General features: G+C 42.9%; 1 protein-coding gene across 2 annotated transcripts in view; it reads right to left on the bottom strand.

Annotated features, from left to right (window-relative positions):
• The window catches only part of DRC7 (dynein regulatory complex subunit 7), a 193,886-nt gene that overhangs the window by 119,566 nt on the left and 61,420 nt on the right, over nucleotides 1-12,900 (bottom strand). For both annotated transcript variants that reach the window (XM_086945007.1, XM_086945008.1), the window contains exon 7: nucleotides 7,872-8,090. In XM_086945007.1, coding sequence (XP_086801133.1) covers nucleotides 7,872-8,090 — 219 coding nt within the window. The remainder of the gene's footprint in view (nucleotides 1-7,871; nucleotides 8,091-12,900) is intronic.

Here is a 12,900-nt window from a genome sequence, read left to right on the forward strand (position 1 = left end):
TCCTCCTAAGGTACTAGGAGCGAGCTTGACAGTACTGGAACCATTCTTTAGACATGGGCTTCAAGTCTCCTTTGCCTCGGCCAGACTTCCGGAAGTATGGAAAAAAGCTATTGTTCTCCCAATTAAAAGGAAACCTAATGTGAGCCAAGATACCCTTGAAAACCTACGCCCCATCTCTCTGCTACCCTATCTAGCGAAGGTGGCGGAGAAAATAGCCAATAATCAGCTTATGGCCCATCTGGAAACCAACAATCTCCTTCACAACTCTCAGTCTGGCTTTCGGTCGGGTTACTCCACTGAGACAGCCCTTCTGAGAGCGACTGAAACCCTACGGTTAGGAGCAGATGCGGGTCATACTATGGCACTCATTATGCTGGACCTCAGTGCCGCGTTTGACACTGTAGCACACTCCATCCTGCTACAGTGTTTAATCAAAGCCGGGGTCACCAAGTCGGCACTGGGCTGGCTGAAAGCGTTCCTTACTGACCGCAGCTTTCAGGTACAGAGGGGAACCTACTTCTCAGACAGCATAGCCTTAGAACAAGGGGTGCCTCAGGGCTCTGCCCTGAGCCCCTCCTTGTTCAACTTATACATGGCTCCTCTGGCAGATGTGGTGCAATTGTACGGTGTTGAATTAGTATCCTACGCCGACGATACCCAACTGCTCATCTCCCTATCCCAAGCTCCTACCACGGCAGCTGCCAACTTTAAAGCCTGTATGCAGGATCTAGCAGGCTGGATGAACCAACACTGCCTGAAGCTTAATGGCTCCAAAACGGAGGTATTAGTGATAGGAGGAAATGATGCAAGCTGGACAAGAGAATGGTGGCCAGCTTTTCTTGGCCCTCTACCTACTCCCTGTAAGGAAGCAAAGAATTTGGGTATCTGGGTTGATCCCAAACTATCTTTTGATGGCCACATCCATAGATTAGTGGGGAAATGCTTCGGGGTACTGAAGACTCTCAATCGCACCTTGGACCTTCTACCCTTAGAGGCCAGACGAACTATGACCCAAGCCTTAGTGACTTCCTGTATAGACTACGGCAATGTGCTACTCCTAGGAACCACGGAAAAAAACATCAGGCGACTGCAGGTTCTCCAAAATACCGCAGCACGACTGGTCCTTAGACTACCCAAAAGAGCAGCTTCCAAACCAACTCTGGCTGCTCTACATTGGTTACCTATAAAAAAAGGATCTTATTCAAAGCGCTTTTAATGTGCTATAGGATTACTTCGCACAAAGCCCCTCTCTATCTGGCGGACCTTGCCCTCACCTATGAGCCTAGCAGAACACTCCGCTCTAGGGGAACTGGCCTTCTTAAAATCCCTTATGTAAAAAAAGCCAGAATGGGAGGCCGCTCTTTCAGAGTGTTAGCGGCCAACAAATGGAACTCCCTTCCAGTGAATATCAGGTTAGCAGATACTGAAACTAAGTTTAGAAAACTATTAAAGACCTACCTGTAGTCCCTCTAGTTCTGGTCCCTCGATCACGGTTTTCCTCTCTCTCCACAGCGCGGGGACACGCCGGGATGGCGTCGCCATGCACTCTACAAACTCCTTTATTATTATTATTAAAGTGCACTGAAGATGGGGAAATATGCTACGATGACACCACTCCTAAATTATTTTCTGTAACCAAGTTCAATCTTCTAAAACAATTGCCTGTTTAAGTAAATGTAAAAACTAGCACACCTCAAATCTCCTTTATTTCATTATCCTTGGAATGGCCCAAGAAGATGATACTCTTCTCGGGCCATGTTGTGCTTCTTGTTGCTGAACAGCACTTTTTCCATTTACTGACACATTAACATGACTGTGTCTCTGTAAGGAAGTAGGAGACGTAGGAGAATATACCCCTCGGGAATGGTGGAGCCCGCGCCCTTCTGACAGCTCCTTTCCGACTTCTCCACAGACCATCGAGTGGGAGGATGGAGGAAACGAGACGGATAGCGTGGACGAAGAGTGCGGCTCCTTTAAGTGGGCGTTGACACCTAAGGAGGAAGGCCCGGCACTGCAGGACGTCACGAGACCCAAACTAGTGAAAACCCCGGAATTACTGTACACGGGGTGTGGAGACACCGCGGAGGAGAAGGCGGGAGCGGAGGAAATGGAGAGCGGAAGCAGAGTTGAGGAAGGAGACCGAGAGGACCAGACAGAACAGCGCGGAGGAGCAGACGGAGGGTCCGAGTCAAGAGGCGAGCCAGGAGGCCAACGACCCTGCGAACAGCCGTGCCACACTCCTGAGGGAGGAGTGTGGCTGTCACAGGTACGGCGGCATTGGGCAGCCTGGGTGAAAAGACGGAGCGCTAGCGAGTAGCGTGTAAAACTCCCTGTTTGTCACTTCCCTTTAAACAATCCCTACCCTACCATTACCCTTCTCCTTCCTTGTTTCCTGCTCAAACCCACCCCCACTCTATGTCTGACACGGAGCACTGTTGGTAGAACGCTTGAATCACCGGGTTTATCCTCACACTCCCTGGGTCCCTTGGTGCAACCCTATTAGAGGACTGTGATCTAATGGCCTCCCTTCTTGTTGGTCTTTCTTTGCATGAGGCAAACCCATCGGTATCTGGAGCGAAGACCTCCTCTTCCTGAGTGAGGACAACTATAGAAGACCAGCGCCACGGACCCCAGTACCTTTGCCCGGGAAAGACTGACTTTTAGGACCAGAAAGACGTTTATATCAAAGCCCTTAAGAACCCTGAAAATAAAACCTTCTTTAAATCCTACACCTGGTGTCACGGTCGTCCCTACTCCCACGCCCACAGTCTCATTAGGAGATGTCAGTAAACAGCGCAGATTGTACATGCCGGTCCTTCCACCTGGCCCGTGACATCAAGAACAATAATTATTGAAAGCAGGCAACCTTTTAGAGGTAAGTTCCAACACTTTTAGTGTCACTCCACATTATGTGTGTCTATTCGCCTGTGTCTTCCAACATGAGTTAGTTGAGAGAAGCAAGAGACCCAGGATAATATGCTGCATGTATAAACACTCATAAGGTCCAAAAGGCGAGACCTATTGGCTATGCCAATGCTTGTTTTCTGTGGACTCATCAGCACATTTGGTGTGCAAATATTTTTCATTCAGTGGGGCGTCAATTAACTTTGGTCCCACCTTCAGCTTAAAACCAGATTCTTAACTGGTCATGGTTGTGCAACACTAACCCAGCATGATCTATCGGATGACTGTGTATGAAGATGATTTTAGGCGGGCATTTGACCAAAATACCCATTTTCTGTAGAAGTATTACATTTTTAGTCTCAAGCATCTTTTTTGCTTGTCGCTACCAAAAGGTATATGTACCTTTTCAGCCTCCTATTTTTCCGGAGGACCCTTGGTCGTCTCAGTGGTTTTCCCTTTCTTCAGTTTTCAACCCAGATCTTTTGAGTAGAGTCAGCTGTGTTTATCTGACTCTACTCAAAAGATCTGGGTTCATCCCAATGGGAAAACTCAGATGTGAAAGGTTGTTCTACATACCTGAATTGGACCAGGAGTAGTAGGATTGATTACATATTCATAAGTCGAGCTCTGGTCTAGATTATTGGACATGGAGGTATTCCATAGACCGGAAAGCGACCATGATCCCTTACTACTGACCCTAAATAGAACTGGTCCAGATCCCTCAACTGTTGCTATTGTTTCAACGATAGGAGAATTTACCATGTTCCAAGACCGCCGCTGATTAAAATGGGCAGTGTTCCTAGAGGACGAAGATCTTCTAAAGCAGATTAGTTCATCCACGGAAAAAAGACTGTAGTATTGATGGGTTTGCAGGCGACAAAAGGCAGTGGTCATAAGGAACTTGCAAAGGCCCATGAGGGACACAATGCCAATCTAAAGCTTCTACTTACAAAAGCTAAGAAGAGGCCAAGCCCCCCCCCCAAAAAAATCGGCCAAGTGGTATAACGAGGAATGTGTAGTTGCGTTTCAGCACCTTTCTAACGCAATCAGGCTGGGAGACACCGTAGATGTGGAAGTAGCAAGGGCAAATTACAAGAAAGCCCAAATAAAGGCAAAAAAAGATTTTGATGGGGACAGATCGATTAGTCTAGCTAATGCCAGTAAAGAAAAGGACTGGACTGGATTCTGACAATTGGTCAAAAGGGGTAATAGTACAACAGGAACCACACAAATTAATAATGTTCCTCCAGAACTTTGGGTCCAGTATTTCCAAGGCTAAATTGTTAGCGCTCAAAGTACATGCACAAAGTACCCCGAGGTCATCTCCGAGGTAGCTTTACAATTTACCAAAGGAGAGATTGATAGAGTGTTAGACAGGGTCCCAGCAGGGAGGGCCCCCGGCCCAGATTGTATCCCAGCAGACCTCTACAAAAAACGATAGGAAGATATGGATTGAGTATATTTTTATTATCGTAAATGCTATAGTCAATGGTGCGTCAGTACCGTAAACGTGGCGTGGGCGGAAATTATTCCTATCTACAAAAAGGGAGACCGTGCCAGTCCCAGCAACTATAGGCCGATAAGCCTAATAGACACTTTACAAACAATTGCTGCAAGACTTGTGCTAGGTAGAGTTAACAAATGGATTATAGATCAGGATGTTTTAACCGCCTATCAAGCGGGCTTTAGACCCCGTGTCAGAACCATTGACCAAGTTTTCAGATTTACGATGATTTATTGGACCACATTGATTTTAGCAGGGGGAACACACTATGCAGCATTTGTTGATTTAAAATCAGCATTTGATTTAGTACCCCGCCACAAGCTGTGGAATTCATTAATGGAGGCTGGGATGCCTAAGGAAATTCTCGCCTTCATCATTAAATTGCATGAGGCAAATTACGCTCAAGTCAGGTGGGGGCAGCAGGGAAAATTAACCAACTCTTTCCCGGGTAATAAGGATGTGCTGCAAGGGTGCGTCCTTGCCCTCACCTTATTTCCCCTATTCATAAACAAGGTGATCTCTTATTATTCTGATTTTACTACTGATGCACCATCTCTTGCCGGTTCAAGGGTACCATTATTAATGTTTGCGGGCAATACATTAATTTTATCTAAAACTCAGTCGGGTCTGCAACGTGCCCTTGACCGTTTTTTAGTTTTTCGCAGTGACCATGAGCTCATAGTAAACGCAGAAAAAACGAAGTTCATGTTATTGCATAGGCACAAATGTGTCAAGGGCAGGGTGGTAATGGACAATGTCTCTTTGGAGCAGACTGATATATTCACCAATTTAGAGGTACCTAGGGGTAGCAAGATAAACTGGGCCTCCCATCTAGATGTTATAGCCTTAAGGCATAATCAGCTGACGGGTGCCCTATTAAAGGAACATCGATTGTCCCATACAAAATCCATAGGGCCAGCAGTTGATATCTATAACGGGAGAATCAAAACTTCTATCATTTATGGTGCTGAACTCTGGGGGTTTGAAAATCTTACACCCCTAGTACAATCGCAAAATACGTTTTTAAGATCCCTGACTGCCCTCCTTCAATCAGCACCTATGAAGCCTTTACTTATAGACCTGGGCTGCACTTTTCTAGGTGAGGTAGCCTATTGGAGGAGGCTTTGGACCACCCCTGAATTGGCATCGTATGCGAGTGCATTAATGCACATTAGGAGTGCTGATCTATCTTCAAAAATTAAATGGCTGGAGAAGATTAAGCACAATCTAAGAGAAAAGGGGCTTGGACAATTGTGGGATGATCCAATTGGAAACATTTTTCCCAATAAAAATGATTTAAAAACCCTTTATTGGGATATTGTCACTAGAAGGACCCTGTCAGCGGTGTATTGTACCTCGCTTACAAGTATCTTCTTAGATCATAAGTTTGTATCGAAAGCAGAACCATATTGGAATTTGATCACAAAGAAAAATGATAGGAAATTATACCACCAATTCCGAGTGGGTTCCCTTCCTTTAAGATCTTTTGTTGCAAAATGGAAAAAGCCCATGAATGCCAACTGTCCTTTTTGTCGTACTCAGGAAGAGACAGTAACCCATGTTCTCTTTGTGTGTCCTGGTTATAAAGGCCCACGCTCTAGGTGGCTGAAGCCTTTATGTTCCAATCTTGGCACTAGATTCTGTATTACGGCCATGTATATCCTGACAATGAATACGCGTCCAGACATTGTTATTGCCGTTGCGAAATTCTGGAGTTGTTCCTGGGCTTTGGGGAGGAAAAACATTGGCGGTTGTTGAGGAACTAAACTTAGTCCAGTCCTAGTCTGTCCTAATTTAAACTGGCTCCCTTTTAGTGACTAAATGTAGAAAATATCAATTTTGATAAATTCTATTTTAATTATTTTTGTCAAATTAGGATTTCGATAATGGGGTCTAATTATGTATTAAATGTATGTCCATAGGGTTTTAACTGATTTTTATGACACTTTTATGTATGTATTGTGTCTTTTATGATTCTGAACCATCGAATAAAGACTAACTGAACTGAACTGAACAGCTGTGTTTATCTTAATCTTGCTAGTATATCTATGTCTTTTGACCCGGAACGTATTTTCCTTTCTATACTTTTGTCAACTGCTGAAAGTTTTGGCATCAAAGTTAGTGTTTCAGGACCTGATTCAGAGTTTGCCAGACAGGATACTCCATCACAAACATCATATTGTACACAGTCTGCCAACCCAAGATTTATCACCTCATTTATAGACAGGAGGACTTTATGTTTTCTGTCGACCATCTGTTGGCTCTAGCAATGGAAAACTTCCTCAGATGGCCCAATGAAGAGGAAGGACATTTTTCACCGCCCACCCTATTTAGGTTGAATAGTGTAATGCCTTTTTTCCTGTCCAAAACCACCAGGAAAAACCTGGCAGTGAGGGGCAGGAAGAAACAATAATGACTCTGACACCTTGGGAGAAGACTACCAGTCTCAGGGTGTGGAGGAGCGTTTTGTTTTTAAACATTTCTGAAACAAGCTACTGCTTGGGAAGGTTGTTTTTAAAAACTAAACAAATGAAAATGTTTGGTGAATGGCTGTAAAACCGACAGTGGCAGTGCACAAAATTTTTCTAAGGAACCACCGTTAGGACAGTAACTTTCATAGTACAGAGATGACTGCTGGTCCGGCATTCATCTCTAAATTTGACAGACAGTAGTATTCTAGGACGGGGGAGGGAATATCCTCCACCACTGGGCATCAAACTCACAATCAGTCTCAGTCTTGAAGACATATTTTTATATTCACAAGGCTTATTGCCTTGAGGTATTGTTTGTTATCCTTTGGGACAGTCTCTTTGATGATAGAGTTAGCACATTACCTGCTCTGCAACTTCAGCGCTGCCCTTGCCTTCCTCTTTCGAAGAGAAGCCCTTGTGCTGCATGGTCATCTCTGTAACCTGCCCTCCGTAGGAACTAGATCTTTGGGCCGTGAAGTCATTTATCCAATATTGCTTACTATGATTTTTTGGAGACTTGGATTTGAATAATTAGCACAGAGACGACTCTTTGATATTTGACCACAAAGGGAGGCATACATTACAAATAAAGTTTTCATTATTTGCCACAAATTTTCTGTGAAAGTTTGGGAAAAAGCAAAATGGTGTGTTGCCCTTCACCCAATACGCTGAAAAAGCATTTACAGTGTCTGCACAAACAATTCCAGCCGAACTCTACCACATCTTCTCTCCTGTTAGCATTCTCCTTTTAATTTACTCCACTGCTGTTGGAGGCAGAGGTCCACTCATGATACCACTGGTTTATGTATACATTTAGTTGTATATTGGGACACTCTCCGGCCCCCCTCCTAGGCTGCTGAATGACTACAAGTGTCTTTGAAGAGCTTCATTATTGTAGCCTTTGCCCACTCCATACATCCCAGACACTCCTGTCATCCTAACCCTGATCCTAATTTCCCATTGCTGTGGTACGTAGTTGCCTCAATATTTACCTTGCAGCCCTCGCGACAGTCCTGCATGTTGACCCAGTAGTTCTCGTGATTCCACAGGCTCTCAAGTCCCAGGAAATTATCATCTGCTGTGCTGTAGGATTTTCCAGTAAATGGGTCAATGAAGAAGTTCTCTGGAACTTCACGCTTGCCGGAAAGAACAAGAACCCAGCAATGGACTCGCAGTCCATACAATGGGTCCGGTTTTGGCTTTTCTTCTTCCTGTAAATAGAAAAAAAGAGTCTTTGATTTGCACATGATTTGAATTCCAGCTGCTAAATAAAACATACAGTTCGAAGCACCTCACCCATCTGCTAATATTGAGTACTTTAGCTCTTGATCCACTCCAAGAAAACATGGCACCCAAGTATTATTTAATTCTTCTGGAATGTAGCCTAGACTCTGATTGCCGGTGCAGGTTAGTTTTTGTTGTGTAGGCCATATTGAGTGGTCAGTTAAAGAGGCAATGTGAGCTCCTAATGTTTGTTTCCCAGCCATAGGTGAAGAAGGGACAATGAGGTTTTTATTTTAATTTGTATTCCTTGTGCTGAGAAGACTTGCCCATACAGGTGAAGTAGGTGGTCAATTAACTTGGTTAAGTGTGGTGCAAAATACAAGCACAAAAATAAAATTAAAAATATAACGACATAAAATTGTGTGAGAAAGGATTGCAGGGTATGACCGTGGCACCAGTCATTGGGAACTCATCTGGGGCCGCCCCTCTTTTTGCGAGGGATACTTTTGAGATCTATTCTTAATTGAAGCAGGGTCTTATTTGACATTTCTGTTGCTTTATTTGAATATGATGATAGAAGGAGGGTACAGAATGAATCTTGTATGAAGCCTGTGATTTTTAAAGGACTGGGAGACAAGGGAGAGTCGTATGCACTACGAACATGGTGTTGTGAAGTAACCACATGATCATCCTTTACGGTCCAGTAATCAAGCACACAACAAAAGTTGGAAAACTGTTTCAAGGTTCAAAGGTATAACTGTGGACAGAAAGAGAATAGTCTAGATTGCTTTTAAAATACCTTACTCCAATTCTGATTATCTATGAGGTTAGGTAGTGGGATCGTCTGCCATCAGTCACTCAATAGGAGCTCCTCTAATCTAATATGGCTATTTTTGTGACTTCAAATTAATGGGATCATTTTGAGACATGTAAGGATACAAAAGAGCTAAATAGCATTTGCAAATGAACAGGAGCTGGCCTACATTTGCACATACCTTCATTCATCAGGGATGGGTTCAAAATATTGTGACTGTTGAGAGAATGAAGCCTTCAAAAAACAGAATAATAAAAACAAATAATAAAAAACAAACAAAAAAACCAACAGGCGGCTGGCTACAATCAGTAAGGCTGAGCCAAATACTTAACTAACAAAATAGAAATGCCAATACTGATGTGAATAGTTCAACAAATCAATAAATGTACAACCAAATCTTGAAAAGAAATTCAAGAATGGGAATTGCTATTTAACCTCATAAGTGCTGCGCCTAGTCCAACGGCCGACGGCACCACTACCTCGGGAGTGCTGCCGTCGGCCGTTGGACCTTCGAACCTCACCTGCGCAATGGAACGTTCAGCACTGGAGCTGGACGTTCCATAGCTGCTAAGGTGTTAATAGCGTTTTATTCAAAAAAGTTTTGCATGGAATTTATTTCAACATTTAGTTCATAATATAAAAAGGTTTATATAACAGACACATAGGGCATTGAAATATTAACCAAACACTCAATCTTTCATTCAAAATTCACAAGCATCAGAAACACAATCACATCTTTAGGAAAAGGGAAAATATTGTGCAAGTTGTAGACAATTAAGAGAGACACAAAACTGGGAGAAAAGAATTAGACATGGAAAAAAACGAAAACAACCGAGGTCTACAGTTATTTAACAAGAAATCTAACAAGCTGTTTGTTCGTCGTACATTCCAGTATTTATAACAAATCAATTGAAAATCATTGTAAGTTCATACTGCAAGGTAATGTACAATGAAGTGGAGCTCCGGGTTCAACTAATTATCTACCCAGATGCTCCAGTAGACCGGTTGGGGAGGGGCCTACGCGTTTCGAATCCCACTGCACTCGTTGGGGATTCTCTCCAGGGCCTTATGCAATATCTATGGCAGATAATAAAAGAAGAAAGAGAAGAAGGGAACCATAAGTGACGCTTTTTAGACCATTTTTTAGACCAACATAGGATTCAAACATGAGACACAACAAGAACACTGCTAAGCGACGCTAAATCCAGTCAGGGTAGAAGCTTATCAAATTGCGGGGGTCCTAGGTGTGTCTGGAGAAGGATATCTTTTCGTAATTAAGTCCTATCCTGTGGGGTTGAAAAATATTCTACATGAGAATATGACTCGCTGAATTATTTGTATAATGTGGGGGAAAAACGGGGGAAGCCCGTACCCCATGGTGTTCTCAGAATGCTCATAATACTCACCTTTTACTCAAAACCAGTGTGAGTTCTAATTCCCATCCAAAACAAGTGTCCCAATTCATATGATTGCGGACTAGACGAATGCCTGGGAATAGAGAGATTTAATTTAGACTACTGTGGCCTAGTCTGAATTGCATAGTTAGAAAAAAGACCGAATCCTGTCTTACAACCTAAAAGAATCTTAATCGCGCATGCGCAGTAAGAGCGCTCTTACTGCGCATGTGCGAGTAAGCAGTGCTGAGTCAGACGCTAGCCGGACGAGCGGCCGACCGGGCTCCAAGTAAATCTCCTCTGTCTACGAGGTGCAGGATTATTCTGTCTTTCCCCCCGTCTTGTGGCATTTAAAGCTTCTCCCCCCTTTTTTTCTGTTGTAGTGTTTTGAACGCCGTTGATAAGTGCTTGCCCGTTGCGTTAGCCGCCTGCATGAATACGGGCTACATTTGACTGCACCCGGTAAGAATTCTGGAAAGTAAGCCGTAGTCCCCCCACACATTTGTGTGCCTTCGCCGTGACAATTCCTCTCTTCTGTCTTTTTTAGCACCGCGGCAAGAATGCTTCGGGATCTTTGATTAATAGTTGGCCCGGCGCACCGCCAATCACCCAGATTGTTTACTACGGGTAAGATTCTTTTAGGTTGTTTGAAGCAGTCGCCCAATAATGAATTGGCACTATTAATTTATATTTTTCTCTATTTGCAGAGACCCAATTTTGCTCACAGTGCGTCCAAACCACCCTTGAGTCGCTAAAGTTTTCCCTATGGTCTAGGGTGCGTCTAAAACACCCCTGAGCCACAAAAGCTTTAAAATAGGTAAGATCTTTTGATTTGGTCATGGAGCCAGTAGTTTTCCAGACCTTCCTCGCCATACAATTAATCAGTTTCACTTTTTCCTTTGCGGCCAAGTTGTTCTTGTTGGATCACTCACGCAGTTCACCTCCCCATGAGCCCCGACACAAAGTCAAGATATACTAGGGGTAAGACAGGATTCGTCTTTTTTCTAACTATCCAATTCAGTCTAGGCCACAGTAGTCTAAATTAAGTCTCTCTATTCCCAGGCATTCGTCTAGTCTGCAATCATATGAATTGGGACACTTGTTTTGGATGGGAATTAGAACTCACACTGGTTTTGAGTAAAAGGTGAGTATTATGAGCATTCTGAGAACACCATGGGGTACGGGCTTCCCCCGTTTTTACCCCACATTATACAAATAATTCAGCGAGTCATATTCTCATGTAGAATATTTTTCAACCCCACAGGATAGGACTTAATTACGAAAAGATATCCTTCTCCAGACACACCTAGGACCCCCGCAATTTGGTAAGCTTCTACCCTGACTGGATTTAGCGTCGCTTAGCAGTGTTCTTGTTGTGTCTCATGTTTGAATCCCATGTTGGTCTAAAAAATGGTGTAAAAAGCGTCACTTATGGTTCCCTTCTTCTCTTTCTTCTTTTTTTATCTGCCATAGATATTGCATAAGGCCCTGAAGAGAATCCCCAACGAGTGCAGTGGGATTCGAAACGCGTAGGCCACTCCCCAACCGGTCTACTGGAGCATCTGGGTAGATAATTAGTTGAACCCGGAGCTCCACTTCATTGTACATTACCTTGCAGTATGAAGTTACAATGATTTTCAATTGATTTGTTATAAATACTGGAATGTACCACAAACAAACAGCTTGTTAGATTTCTTGTTAAATAACTGTAGACCTTGGTTGTCTTTGTTTTTTTCCATGTCTAATTTTTTCTCCCAGTTTTGTGTCCCTCTTAATTGTCTACAACTTGCACAATATTTTCCCTTTTCCTAAAGATGTGATTGTGTTTCTGATGCTTGTGATATGCTTGTGAATTTTGAATGAAAGATTGAGTGTTTGGTTAATATTTCAATGCCCTATGTGTCTGTTATATAAACCTTTTTAAATTATGAACTAAATGTTGAAATAAATTCCATGCAAAACTTTTTTGAATAAAACGCTATTAAATAGCAATTGCCATTCTTGAATTTCTTTTCAGGTTTTGGTTGTACATTTATTGATTTGTTGAACTATTCACATCAGTATTGGCATTTCTATTTTGTTAGTTCAAAAAACAGAATGGCATGCTTGATTGTTTTGAGGACCAGAGCAGGAAAACCTTGAGAACCCAGGCCTCTTGTTCTAGGGATACTCAATCATCCTATTGTCAAATCCATCTTGAAATGCGCTAATAAACCTCATTCATATGGACTTCCAACCATGTCCAGGTATGGGTCCATCCAAACACAAAATTAAGTCATGAGGCATGCCTTGAAATTGGACTTGATGATGGCATGTTCCTTCTCTGTAAGAACTAATGACAAATCGTATAGCAGCTAGCTTATTGTCCTTTCAGGATATCGTGAGGGAGGCATCCATGACGTGTAAACTCTACTAGTATTGTGAAGTTTATTATGCATTTGAGCCAAGGAACTGCATAGGTATTAGATGACTTTAATATGTCTGTTATAATCTCCCTCATTAGAAGAGCATATGGACTTGACAATACTGTCAGCAAAAGCAACACAGTCACTCATTTGATTTTATCACATAGGTTCTGCACACCAGTTG

Source organism: Lissotriton vulgaris, chromosome 12 (genome assembly GCF_964263255.1).
Source record: "Lissotriton vulgaris chromosome 12, aLisVul1.2, whole genome shotgun sequence".
Lineage (NCBI taxonomy): Eukaryota > Metazoa > Chordata > Amphibia > Caudata > Salamandridae > Lissotriton > Lissotriton vulgaris.